Source organism: Brienomyrus brachyistius, chromosome 9, assembly GCF_023856365.1.
Source record: "Brienomyrus brachyistius isolate T26 chromosome 9, BBRACH_0.4, whole genome shotgun sequence".
Lineage (NCBI taxonomy): Eukaryota > Metazoa > Chordata > Actinopteri > Osteoglossiformes > Mormyridae > Brienomyrus > Brienomyrus brachyistius.
The window spans coordinates 24,836,624-24,850,609 of NC_064541.1; the positions used below are offsets into that span (position 1 = coordinate 24,836,624).

Here is a 13,986-nt window from a genome sequence, read left to right on the forward strand (position 1 = left end):
TATTATCGGCACCATTTCCACCACTTAAAACAACCACCATCACAACAAACACTGTTTCTCATATGACGACACGCTAAACCGCTTGGTAAAGAAAAGCTGTGCAGTAGCAAGTAGCTAAAACGTATTTACGAACAATCAGATATTGCTGCTTATTGAGAAACAAATACTGAAATGTTAATATGGTAACATGAACATGAAGTATTGCAATCGAATGGTTGGTTCCCTAGACGCGATGAACCACGAAGACCGGCATTTGCTATCCGTGTTCAACACAATCATTTCGTATTGTATGCACGTTCTGAGGGAGGGGCACCACGTGTGGGAAAACAATATGCAATTATATATATTCTGCATCAAATGAACAATCGAGGAATTGGTACGGCGTTTCTTCGATTTTTCATTAACCGCATGGAGAATCCTCGCCCAGTAACGCCTGTAACTAATAGCAACACCCGAATCTACGCGTAGTTTGTGTGCCTGGCTAGCATGACATCGACTTCAGCCACAAAGAGTTAACCAAAACCCTTATTTTGCATTTCCCCTTTTTCTTTCCTTTTATGTCATAATATGGTTTCAAAAGGGGGGAAGCAATTTTTGTAAACTCACCACCATTCCGATATCCAGTTTGCAGGGGTGAGATGGGGATCGTCGAGCCCCCCGTTTTCAAATCCAGGCTATTCTTTGAAGTATTTTCTCAGTATATTTCTTGTTATCGAATTATCTAACCCGCCTTCAGAGTTTAGTGTTTCGATAAACTACCGACGTGTCCTTTATTCTCACATGCTGGCGGCATTCGATATCCTATAACTGGTTATAAAAACGAGACGAGCACAAGACAAGATCGGAACAACGGGGACTGGTCTGTAGACCCAAGGAAGACGAAGGGAGGGACGGAGGGAGGGAGGAGAAAGATGAGACGGGGAGGGCTGTGTGCTCAGTTTCCACCTAGATGCTCTGACTTGGCATATGGTGCGTTTCGTTTCAGTAAACCCTGCCCGATTTCTTACAGGTACCGGTTTGGTTCTATAGCTTGGGTAAACACACTCACAAGCAGACACATTAAATGTTATGAGGAACGCTCAGCTAACAAAGACCATTGTGGTTCGCCCTTCATTTCGGCAGTGATGAGTAACTTGTACGGCCATCGACTTTCCAGTCGTACTGCCATGTAAGTTGGAAAATCGCATTGCCATCGCTAATTAAAACCACTGAAAAAGGTGTTCACACCCTTTCCGCCACCTTAGCACTGCTCTATGAGGGTGCCAACGTGAATCTGGAAATTACGTCATCGACAGATAATAAATAATTATAAATATAACAAAAATAAAATCTTCGACAATAACATGCCGTACAGAACCTGACGTTACTCAGTGTAATACATGTCGAGCAGTTCACCTTTGGATGTGGGAATTTGGATGCGAGATCTGCTCAATTCCTCTTAGGTAGTGTAAAGCTAGTGGCAATCATATGTGCAGGATATTAACGTTAGTGTTAAGATAAATGACTAAAAGGCAAACCAATACTGGGTTCTTACCAAAATTGCAATGTCATACTGTTTTAGTATGACAAATTATTTTAAATGATGTTTTACTTCGATAAGCGGCTGTTGCTGACTACCATCAATACACAAGTGTTAGGTTAAGACAAAAATGAAATGAATACATCCAGTTTGCGCGCGTTTATGTGTGTATACATATCTATGAATAAAATGTGTGTGTGTGTGTGTACACAGACATACACGATTAAACTATACGCAAAAACATTTATAACTAGGATTCCGATAACCGTTGCTCATGGCTAATGGTCAATAATACATTCAACGTAGAATTCTCAAGGAGCTAGTTCATGAAATCTACACAGTAAAAATCCCGACATAGATTGATAAAACAGGAACAGTTTAATAATGAAAAGCATACTGATTGTAATTTTACGACACACTTTGTATTACTTACCCGAACCCCCGCGTTTCATGGCGTCTTAATTCCGATAACTGTTGCGAGAACAGCCCACTTCTTCTGCAGAAGTGTCCAGACTCCACTTCTTTTTGTGGTCTAGACCAGAAATCAGCCACCATCGTTAACCGGAAAATGTTCTTGCCCCAAAGAAAATCCCCTTCATAAAAACTTACACAATAGCATTTGCTTGGGTTAATGTAAATACGCAAGCAAACGTTTCAAAGACTAGCACTAACGCGATACTGATTTTTACAATTAGCGTCGATTCTTTTACATTTCATTTAAGCTGTATTTTTTAGGATGTCATGGCGACTATGCTAAATATTTGAGGTCTTTTTAAAACTCTTAGAAAGATCTTGCGATTGTTTCTCCTTACGATCATTGTTAGTTTTTAAAAAGTTTTAAATTCCCCCTATTATATTGTATTTATGCGAGATGATTTTCCAATCAGCAACAGACAACTTATAAAAACTTATGGATTAGCTGTACTTATCGATGTGGAAATGAAACTATAGACTGAAGAGCTGACCTCCTGCATACACAGTAAAACCAAATTAAAATGATAAATCCAAGATACTCATTGCATTAACAAAACGGAGAACGTGGGAATACTTACATTACCTATACCGGTTTTCAGAATATTTATCTGTGTAAATGAATCACTCTTGGGATAATTTTAAAGTAAGAACGATATTAAAAACATTCAACTTTATTCACTTGTTTTTGGGGTCTTTCTATCAACTTCAAACGCAAAATAAAACAAAAAGGCTTATTAATTGTCTATGTATCTTTAAAAAGGTAACGTCTTTCACATTTTAACAACAGGCAATGTAATCAATCTCGTCTAAAGTAAAACTTACTCAAGCTTTCGTCATACTGAAAATTACAGGGCAAATAAATGTATTGACAGTAATGCAAAAAATAAACTTTAAATGGGAACAAACAAAAATCATTACTATAGGAGTGAAGTTTTGAAATGTGGGGGGGAAAGCCTTATTCATAGAGATAAAAAAAAAAAAAACTGTCAAGAATACATAAAATGTATTCATTCAATCTAGGGAAAGATCAATGAACAAATTCACAATGGCTTTACAAAGGAGATCCTAAAAGAATTTAATATCTATAGTCATAGATGACAGAAAAGTAACATTAGGTCAGCGAAGAGATATTTTCAACTTCATACAGGTCCGGTCCTGCACCCTAGAGATGAAATTACACACACACACAGACACACACACAGACACACACACAGACACACCAATCTCTGCAGGAAACAAGCCTATCTGAGCCCAAGTTTCTTCTTCTCTTTCTGCTTCTTTCGCACCACCTCCAGATTCCTATCCTTCCACATGCTCTTCCTCAGCTTAATGGGACGACTTCCCACGTATTTTCCTGGAGAGGAGGAGGATGGAGAGACAGCTGTCAGAGCAATGAACTTGGTTTCTGATCTACAGAGGAGACTCAGCATCCTCTAACTGACCTTGGGAGAAACTGCTTCTAGGAAATATTCGAATTTATTCTTATAAATTATATGAATTTGCTGACAATACTGACATACAAATTAATGTCTTAGGAAGAAAAACAAATAGATAAATGAACAATGTATACACATATGCATGCATGTATATGGTACACTGTTTAAGTGACAGCAGAAGCAAAATGGTAAAACCGAAGCAAGGCTGCAGCCTCATTGGGATGAAAAAGTTGACAAGGATGCAACTTAACGGATTTCAATTTGCCATATTTTATGATCCCACTAGATGGTGCTCTCTGTTCATAAAAGAATCTAAAGCAAACCAAGAGCATCATCTAGTGGCGGTCAAAAAAACAGAAATGGTTCATAGGATGTAGCTTTGGTCATCACCAGTAAGCGAGCATTCGGCTAGCTTTGAGGCTGAAGCAAAATAATGCCAGGTCCACTACACAACTGACAATGTGTAGTGTTTAACAGGACTAGCTAACACTGAAAGCTTCAGTTAACGTTACTTACAAGCTATTAGCAAGTTAAACGCAAATTACGACCCTTTCTCCCCATTCCGAATTTCCATCGTCAAGCATTGGGCTAAAAGTTACCTTGCATTCACTATAGTAGTAGTATAGTAGTGGATGCCGGTCTTGAAGATGAAAACCAAAATACAACCATACCAGATTTAGTCCTCTTAGGTTGAAAAATCTCTGCAGTGCTGTAACTGGCTTATGGCATATTTCCACTGACACAAAACAAACCCAAGTTGCACGCTTCACTTGCGCACCTGCATCTGGGAGACTGTTGCTGCCTTTGGTTAATTAGGTATGCATCGCTGCCAATAACGAGCTGAATAATCGGACTGGTGCACCTCTACCCATGACTCCGTCCTTGCAGACAACCACCCCCCCCCCCCACCCCAGTTCAAAAACTCATTGGATCTACAACAATCACAAAGTTACCTATTTCGGTTTGGGTTCAGAATGGTAAATTTGGCCAAAAGGTGACAAGTTTGCATTCCTGGAGAAGTGACAGGATAAAGTACAGGCAGTCCGCAGGTCACGAACGAGATCCATTCCATTACGGTAGTCCATTCCCAAATACAAGTTGTCCGTAAGGTGGACATTCTTAACCCAAGGACTGCGTGTACATGAAAACAATCAAGCAAAAAAACCAATGGGAAATTCAAAAACACCATCTCACTTAAAGGCTCATTCATACAACAGCAAACTAATAATAAGCAAGGGAGAGACCAACTCAGAAAAACCTCCTCACCATTCATCTCCCTCATTGCTCGTACATAGTCGTTAGGGTCCTTGAAGCTAACAAAGCCATAGCCCTTGGTCTTTCCTGTGCGCTTGTCCCGCACCACCTTTGCCTTCAGGAAGGATGGGTAGCGGCTGAAGGCCCGCACCAAGATGTCATCGTTAACCTCATTGCCCAGGTCTCCACAGAAGATCCTGAAATCATCTGCCATGAAAGAGTTTTGTATCTTTTGTAAACTGATCGAGGGTAAGATGATACAAACATTTATAAAACAAAACTGGAAACAGTGAAGTTGGAACTGCATTATTTCCTTTGCAAGTACCTGCTCAGTGCATATACCAGGACACAGTATCTTCACTGAGCAGCAGGGTTAAAATTAGCTTATTTTAGGCAGAATTCATATCGATGGCTGGTGTGGTACCTGAGTCCCATTCCAGCAGGCTTTGATCTTCCCAGGAGCTCCCAGCTGCTGTGCGAATGCACTTCTTAACCTTTTCCTGCTTTCCCTTCTTTTTTTCCTCAGAACTACCATCTGCTGGCTGGATTGAAACATTACAAGTTAATCTCTTAACCTGGAACTTGGACCTCCACTCCAGTGTGCCTATGATGAGTCACATGAGAAGAGAAACAAATGACAAATGCATGCTATCATTTCCTATAACTGCTAATGTAGTGCAGTTCACAGCACGCCCAGTGCCTGTAGCAGGTAGGATAAGGCATCAAACACTCTGCATGGCCTGCGAGTCCATTGCTGAGCACATACACAAGCACACTCATGCACACCACTATGGACAATCTAGAGGCACCAAGTCACCTGACTTATGACGATATATCCTTGGATGGGAGGGAACCCATATTAAATCACCCAGTTTGGAGAAAAAAAAATTCCAAGCACACCCTCCCAGATTCCCCTGAAAAATAAATCACAGGTGCTCCTACACCAAACTCAGAGAAAAATTCCAAATATTAGGTCTGTATCTCTAATAGTTGTGAAACTACAGCCCTTCAAAATTGTAATTTTATACAGTTGCAGACTCAGCACTTCAGTCCAACTTCTGACATTTATAGCTCCATTGATGTGGCATATATAGCTGTGAAACTTTGTGGTGTGAACTTTTTCCTGTAGAATTTAAACAAACACAATACTAGACAAAGTTGTTTTCCTGCCATTTATCACATATTAAGTCATGTGTATGCAGTAACCATATGCATTACTGTTACAGAAGTGTCAGAGTAAGTTTCTGAAATGTGCTCAATTTCCAGGATTGCCTATATTCATATCCTCATTTGACTGTGACGGCAGTTAACTAAGATTTTCCAATTTTTACCATGTTTGGTCATATATCTGAAGATGATCGTACAAAAATTTGATGACGTTGCTGAGCTAACTTTTGGAGTTATGATTTTTTAAGAATGAGCTGTCATGCTCTTGCTGCCAAATAGATTCAACCAACACACAAAATATTTCATAGTTCACGGTTTCAGAACTGCCAGGAGGGTGACCCTCGGGGTGATTTCATATGGAATGACCCCCATGCAGACAACAAGAACAAGAATGTTTTGCATGTATGAAATTAACTCACAACAGCGGAAATGCTTATTTGATAAAACAAGTCCATCAATCCATCCATTATCCTCCACTTATCCGAGGTCGGGTCGCGGGGGCAGCAGTCTCAACAGGGAAACCCAGACTTCCTACTCCCCGGTCACTTCATCCAGCTCCTCCGGGGGTATCCGAGGCATTCCCAGGCCAGCCGAGAGACATACTCCCTCCAGCGTGTCCTGGGTCTTCCCCGAGGCCTCCTCCCAGTGACACATACCCGGAACACCTCACCAGGGAGGCGTCCAGAAGGCATCCTAAGCAGATGCCCGAGTCACCTCATCTGGCTCCTCTCAATGCGGAGGAGCAGCGGCTCTACTCTGAGTCTCTCCCGAAAGAATGTGGAGCTCGGTCAATCTGTAAGGGAGAACCCAGCCACCCGGTGGAGGAAACTCATTTCGGCCGCTTGTACTCGCAATCTCATTCTTTTGTTCACTACCATATAACATGACCATAGGTGAGGGTAGGAACGTAGATTGACTGGTAAAATCGAGGGCTTTGCCTTTTGGCTCAGCTCTTTCTTCACCATGACAGACTGATGCAGCGCCCACATCACTACTGATGCTGCACCGATCTGCCTGTTGATCTCCCGTTCCATCCTTCCCTCACTCGTGAACAAGACCCTGAGATACTTAAACTCCTCCACTTGGGGGAGGACCCCCCTCCCCGACCCGAAGAAATCATTCTACCCTTTTCTGGCTGAGGACCATGGTTTCGGATTTGGAGGTGCTGATTTTCATCACAGCCGCTTCACACTCGGCTACGAACTGCCCCAGTGAGATCCGAAGGTCACGGTCCAATGAAGCCAACAGAACCACATCATCTGCAAAAAGCAGAGACCTAATCCTGAGGTCACCAAACCCACAACGCCCTTTCTGCACCTAGAAATTCTGTCCATAAAAGCTATGAATAGAATCGGTGACAAAGGGAGTCCAACCCTCACTGGAAACAAGGACGACTTATTGCCGCCCATGCGGACCAAGCTCTGACAACAGTCATACAGGGACTGAACAGCCCTTATAAGAAAGCCCGGCACCCCATACTCCCGGAGCACTCCCCACTGGACTCCCAGAGGGACACGGTCGAATGCCTTCACCAAGTCCATAAAACACATGTAGATTACTTGGGCAAATTCCCATAAACCCCCTAAGACCCTGCTGAGAGTATAGAGCTGGTCCATTGTTCCATGGCCAGGGCGAATACCACATTGCTCCTCCTGAATCTGAGGTTCGACAAACTGACGGATCTTCCTCTTCAGAACCCCCGAATAGACCTTACCAGGGAGGCTGAGAAGTGTGGTCTCCCTATAGCTGGAGCACACCCTCCGGTCCCCCTTCTTAAAGAGCCTTAAGGAACTCCGGGCGCATCTCATCCACCCCCAGGGCCACCACTTCAATGACCTCCACCCCAGAAATAGGAGAGTCCACCCCCAAGTCCCTAGACTCTACTTCTGCATTGGAAGGTGTGTCGGTAGGATTGGGGTGGTCTTCGAAGTATTTCCCTCACCGACCAAAAAACGTCCCGAGTTGAGGTCAGCAGCACCCCATCCCCACCAAAAACAGTGTTGATGTTGCACCACTTGCCGCCCTGAGACGCTGGATGGTGGACCAGAATCTCCTCAAAGCCGTCCGGAAGTCGTTTTCCATGGCCTCGCCAAACTCCTCCCACACCGGAGTTTTTGCCTCGGCGACTGCCGAAGCCGCATTCCGCTTGGCCCCCGGTACCTGGAGTCCCACAGGCCAAAAAGGCCCAATAGGACTCATTCTTCAGCTTGACGGCATCCCTCACCACCAGTGTCCACCAGCGGGTTCAGGGATTGCCGCCACGACAGGCACCGACCACCTTACGGCCACAGCTCCGATCTGCCACCGTGCCAATGGAGGCATGGAACAAGGCCCATTCAAACTCAATGTCCCCCGCCTCCCCTGGGATATGGGAGAAGCTCTGCTGAAGGTGGGAGTTGAAGCTCCTCCTGACAGGAGATTCCACCAGACGTTCCAAGCAGACCCTCACTATGCACTTGGGCCTGCCAGGTCTGGCCGGCTTCCTCCACCACAAGCGGAGCCAACCTACCACCATGTAGCGATCAGTTGACAGTTCTGCCCCTCTCTTCAACCAAGTGTCCAAGACATGTGGCCGCAAGTCCGATGACACGACTACAAAGTTGATCATCAAACTGCGGCCTAGGGTGTCCTGGTGCCAAGTGCACATATGGACACCCTTATGCTTGAACATGGTGTTCATTATGGACAATCCGTGGCGAGCACAGAAGTCCAATAATAAAACACTGCTTGGGTTCAGATCAGGGGGACGTTCTTCCTGACATTTTTCCTTCCTCATCTTTTCTGACTGACAGTTTTTCCACTAGTTTCGCATTTGGCTTCAGTCAGTATCACTGCTGGTATCGGTTCCTTTGTGCAAGGAGGAACAGGATGACCACAAAAGGACCTCCAGCAGGCCATTGGTGTGAATGTCTCTGACCAAAATCAGAAACTTCATGAGGGTGGCCTGAGGGCCTGACGTCCTCTAGTGGACCCGACGTCCTCTAGTGGACCCTGTGCTCGCTGCCCTGCACTGTGGAGCTCGATTGGCATTTGCCATAGAATACCAGAATTGGCAGGTTCGCCATTGGCATCCTGTGCTTTTCATAAATGAGAGCAATTTCACCCTGAGCACAGATGTGAAAGGGTCTGAATAAGCCATGCAAAATGTTATGCTGCCTGTAACATTGTTCAGCACGACTGGTTTGGTGGTGGCTCAGTCACGGTCTGGGGGAGATTCCCTCAGGATGCGTCGACATTGTTAGGCATGCATACAAGCACGTGGGCACCATACAAACTACGCAGTACGATTTTGAGTTGCTGCAATGAAATTTCGGCAAAATGGACTCGCCTGCGGCATCATTTTTTCACTTTGATTTTCAGGGTGCCTTTGAATTCAGCCCACTAGGTCAATAATTTTCATTTCCATCAAATGATGTGCCATTCTTTCATTCGTAACACATTATACAGCACAGATATCCAGCATGATTTTTTTCCATTGATATCTGATGTGTTTTCAAAGTGTTCCTTTAATTATTTTGAGCAGCATATATGGGAATGTCACTAAATACAACAAAATAAATAAAATTTACAGTGTCTGGGCAAGCATTTCCTCTTTAAAGGTAAAGTGCATGCAAACCTCAGTGTGGATGGGTTCAGGCTCTGGCATACTGGGGCCAATGACAGCCTCGTCTGTGGTGGAGCTCTCCTTCTTCGCCTCTAGGAGGCCAGCTGCTACTACTGCTGCCTGCTGCTCCGCCACTGAAGCTGCCAACTCCTCCTAAGAGATGAAGCAAGTATGAAGTAGAGGAAGTGAGAGGCAGAAGCTGGTGCATAAAGAAAACTTAGCATATGGGTTCAGTAAAACAAGCTAATTGAAGATGTGAACAGCGTGCTTTATGCTTAAAAGACGACTTGTATAAGTGACTCAGTTACAGACATGCTACTCTGTCTTGACTACTGACACTGCATATACAAACCATCCTGATGTTTTCAAGAGAAAGAATATATATACACATTAGGAAGTTCGTGAGTAAGTTTGTGGCTGCATTTACCATGCGTGCTTGTCTCTGAGCACGAAGGTCAGGTTTCTTGGGTGCTGGGGGAGCTGTGTAGACAGTTGGGGCAGCCTGGATAACTGTGGGTGTTAGTTTAGGAGGGACCTGGACTACAGGACGTGGTGGAACCGACACCATTGGATTCATGCCTCCTACCTGTGGACAAGAGCATTAACAAATGGAGATTGAGAGGATAGAAGGAAAAACATGCACTCAAAGTAAGATGAGATGGAATGAAAAGAGTTATAAAAGAAAACTGTATGAGAAAGATGATGAACACATGAACAACAAGGGAGGGCAATCCTGAGTATGTTTCATGCCATTTACCTCCCCCTGACACTAACCGATGGCATGGTGCCCATGTGTCCCATTGGTCCCATAGGACCCATGTGATGCTGAGGGGGGCCAGGCATGGGAGGAGCCATCATCATAGGGGGAGGTGGAGGTGGTCTGGGTAAAGGCGGAGCCATCATACCCTGGGGAGGAGGTCCACGCATCATGGGCAATTTTTGACTACCTTCAAAAAAATACCAAACAAGAAAAAAAATATTTTCCTCCAAAACAAAATTCAGAACAAGTAATTCAGGAAAAATCCTTAAAAGTTTGTCATTTTCAGACAGTCATCAATATTTTAAATGCCAGATACCTGCCCTTTGCAGTATGTGTGGAACAAATGCAGGTCGCATTGGAGAAGGCCTGACTGGAGGAACAGCTGGAAAATAAGAACGAGAAATCCATTAAACATTCAACAGAGGCACTGATATGCCTGCTGACTATGCCATAACTTGAGAATGCCCGACCACTATTACATCAGCCTAGCATACCCCATGATAAGCATTTCCTAAGTCTCATCTCACAGAATCATCACATTTCATGCATCTGCCTAAAGATAGGGGACCATATAATTTCAAGACCTACAGTACTGTGCAAGTCAGACAGTCCAAGAAAATGATGCTCAAATGCTCTTCGTGTTTGTTTAAAACTATGCTATTATACACAAGGTGTGTCAGTTTAGCTTCTTCATAATCTCTCCTAACCTCAACCCAGTATTTGCAACTATCCAATGCACCCATGTATTTTTGATTCAATTCGTACCCCACCTCATATAACTAATCAATACCTCACTGATTTTATTAACCAATTAAACTGATAAATGTAAACTGTAACAAACAAATGGAAAGGCTGGGGTGCCCTTGAGGAAGTTTGGAAACTGAAACATCTAGTCATCCATCCAACAAAATATCACATTTTTGGATAATGGAGAAAATTTTTCTGTCACGTTATTCTTAACTTTTATATGTTCTGACGATAATTTTATTTTTTGTCTTAAGCACACACACTGTGTGTGTGTATGCTGAACTGTGAACTGTTTTGCATGCGGTGGTTAACACAATTATCCCTTATATAGTCTTGGATGCAAAACAAGGTTGTTTATTATTACTGATTATCAATAATTACAGCACATTTTTACCTGGCCCAACAAAGGCTGGGGGTGGGGTTCCCACAAAGGCAGCCCTCGCCTCTAGACTCTGTTGTACCTGAAAAGATCCATATGAAACTTAAAATGAGAAGGGAAAAGAAAATCCACAACAAATACTTGAAAAAAAATGAAGAAATGTGAATGCTGCTCAGTTGAGTGTTTTAAAGAAATATGCCTAAACCTCTATGTATTTTAAACTTATCTTATAGTTATTTTCTAAATACACAAGTTCAGCACCTCAACGATACTATACGAGTGCCAGACCAGTAACTCAAAGCCCTAAGTTCTCAAAACACTACATCTCCCCTGCCTGAGTATAGAGAAAGGAAGCCAGGTGTCTATTGGTAGAAGTCCAGCTATGCCTATGTGCGCACCTGCTGGTAAGTGTTGGTCCCAATGATGGGTCGGACAACGGGCACAGCAGGCACAGCAAGGGTGACGGACACAGCCTCTACCACTGCTGGGCTGCCACCAGGAACAGGCACTGGACCACCCAGTACTTCCTGTTCAAATCTGAGGATGAGAAAGAACAACTACCCAGTCCACTCAGATCACGATAGTAGTCACCATAGGGCTAATTATAAGAAATATAACATTTCTTTCGATTCTCATTTACTTCAGTAATCCCATAAACATCCAGAGGTACGTCAGTCTATTAAACTAGATAGTACTGGAGAACAGGCACCAAAAAAAAGATCTGCATAAAATGTGGGAGGGCCTAATATGCGGTTTTTACTCACAATGCCATTTCAGCCTCCATTTCCTTTAGTCGCTCCTCTCCTGACTTCACTGCCATTGCTCCTACAACTCTGTACTGTAAAGAAGAACAGACATTGTTTTCTGATACTGCATTGAATTTGTGTTTAGTATGGATTGCATTTTAATGAAAGGAAATATATTCAGCTTTTGATCCATACTAAGCATTAGTCTACAAAGATTAAGAAAGTCAAAATCAATTATTTGTTTGTGGAAATCTGCCATTAGTAAGAGTTGGGCACAAATTTTACTTTTACTTATGTTTGCCTGAAATTCAAGTCTGCAACGCAATGCAATGTCTGTGCACAGACAATCCGTCTTTTAAAATGCACAGATACCCTGATTATCATTTTGATGATTACGAACAATATTTACAAGAGCAACTGAAAATGTATCACGCAAGCTAGGTAATTGCTGTTAGTGATGCTTCTCTTCTAAAAAATACCATGAAAAATCATAGCTAAGAGCATCACACAGACACGAACGGTCTTAAATACCTTAATATGTTTTAAAATAACAATAACGACATTTTCCAGCCAATTTAGAAATTAATTAAGGACTAAATAACACTCTTACTGGTCTGACCTTATTGGGAAGATCATGTAGTAACATTAAGATGACTAGAAATAGCATAATAATTGTTAAATAAAAATATATGTACAATTTAAACCCACGCATCAACTAGATGTTGCATGATTAAATGAACTTTATACACCCGCAACAGGTTCGTTCTAAAAAAATACGCTAAATATTGCAAATGATTGCCAGTTTTGACCCTTTATAGATAATGAACTTAGCGAATATACAAGGGGCTAGCAAATTAACTAACCACTTTTCCGTTTACTTTGCTAATGCTACCCGGCGCGCACTAACAGGACCCGAAAACATTTTTAAAAGTTAATAGTTTAGGAATCGCATCTCTATATCTCAAAATATTGTTCTATGAGATTTTAAGTTATACTGGAAATTTCTACCAAACCATATAATTTATCTTACGTTTTGGTTTCTCGTGTGAAATGACTATTTTCGATCCCCTTTAGAAACTGTCGCGTGAAAATGACGTAAGAAAAAGGCGCCCAATAGATTTCGTCATGGAGGAGTGGAAGAGGATTCCAGTAGCAACCTGGCCCAAGACAGTTAAGGCAATGCTGGAAAATAATGGTGGTCAAACGAAATATTGACACTTTGGGCACAATTTGGACATTTTCTCTTAGGGGTCTACTCACTTTTGTTGCCAGTGGTTTAGACATTAATGGCTGTGTGTTTAGTTATTTTAAAGGGACAGCAAATGTACATTGTTATACGAGCTGTACACTGGCTTCTTTACACTGTTCAGTGTTGTCCCATGAAAAGATATAATAAAATATTAGCAAAAATGTGCAGACATGTGTGCATGTATACGTCATTTTTAGTTGCAAAAAACTTTTCAAGAGGAATATTTCAAAAATAAGCATTGTGACACATGAGGCACATTATTCTCTCTGCTGCACAGTTGGTTTGAGATCATGAGGTCACATGGTGCAGGAGCATAATAGCTTTATGTGCAATTATACGTCATTTTTAGTTGCAAAAAAACTTTTCAAGAGGAATATTTCAGAAACAAGCCTTGTGACACATGAAGAACGTTATTCTCAATGCTGCACAGGCGGTTTGACATCATGAAGTCACATGGTGCAGGAGCATAATAGCTTTATGTGCAATTATACGTCATTTTTATTTGTAAATGTTACGTGCCGTAAAATTTATGGGGGGGGGTTGTCCTGTAGGTTCTCCGGACGTCCTGCACGATCGCCGTTCGTCAGCCACCCCTACGAGTCTGCCTCCCGGACCTGAACACGCCTCTCTCCCACCTCCAATATACTCTCG

General features: G+C 42.6%; 2 protein-coding genes across 7 annotated transcripts in view; both read right to left on the reverse strand.

Annotated features, from left to right (window-relative positions):
• Positions 1–2,530, reverse strand: part of LOC125749683 (rho GTPase-activating protein 33-like) — a 50,902-nt gene extending 48,372 nt beyond the window's left edge. For 3 of the 6 annotated variants that reach the window (XM_049027172.1, XM_049027169.1, XM_049027168.1), the window contains exon 1: positions 1,953–2,530. Coding sequence is in view for 3 of the 6 variants with exons in the window: in XM_049027169.1 (XP_048883126.1) it covers positions 1,953–1,971 (19 nt within the window). In the remaining 3 variants the exon portion in view is untranslated. Of the gene's footprint in view, positions 1–606; positions 1,697–1,952 lie in introns of those variants that run through there. The other 3 variants (XM_049027171.1, XM_049027170.1, XM_049027173.1) reach the window with 2 other exon arrangements.
• A 118-nt stretch (positions 2,531–2,648) lies between these two features.
• On the reverse strand, positions 2,649–13,237 carry LOC125749686 (RNA-binding protein 42-like). The gene is made up of 11 exons (XM_049027175.1): positions 13,117–13,237; positions 12,105–12,178; positions 11,739–11,877; positions 11,356–11,422; positions 10,531–10,596; positions 10,229–10,401; positions 9,882–10,040; positions 9,467–9,607; positions 5,108–5,225; positions 4,696–4,890; positions 2,649–3,347 (listed from the first exon to the last, which is right to left on the reverse strand). The coding sequence occupies exons 2-11, from the start codon at positions 12,158–12,160 to the stop codon at positions 3,235–3,237; spliced, it is 1,227 nt and encodes a 408-aa protein (XP_048883132.1). The 5' UTR covers positions 12,161–12,178; positions 13,117–13,237; the 3' UTR covers positions 2,649–3,234.
• Positions 13,238–13,986: the final 749 nt, after the last annotated feature.

What these genes read in the sequence shown, in the direction of transcription:
- LOC125749686 (XM_049027175.1), bottom strand. Translation starts at nt 12,160, where the DNA reads ATGGCAGTGAAGTCAGGAGAGGAGCGACTAAAGGAAATGGAGGCTGAA. An exon ending in GGACCAACACTTACCAGCAG is followed by an intron (nt 11,423 to 11,738) that starts GTGCGCACATAG and finishes GGATCTTTTCAG; the next exon opens with GTACAACAGAGTCTAGAGGC. An exon ending in ACATGGGCACCATGCCATCG is followed by an intron (nt 10,041 to 10,228) that starts GTTAGTGTCAGG and finishes TCTTGTCCACAG; the next exon opens with GTAGGAGGCATGAATCCAAT.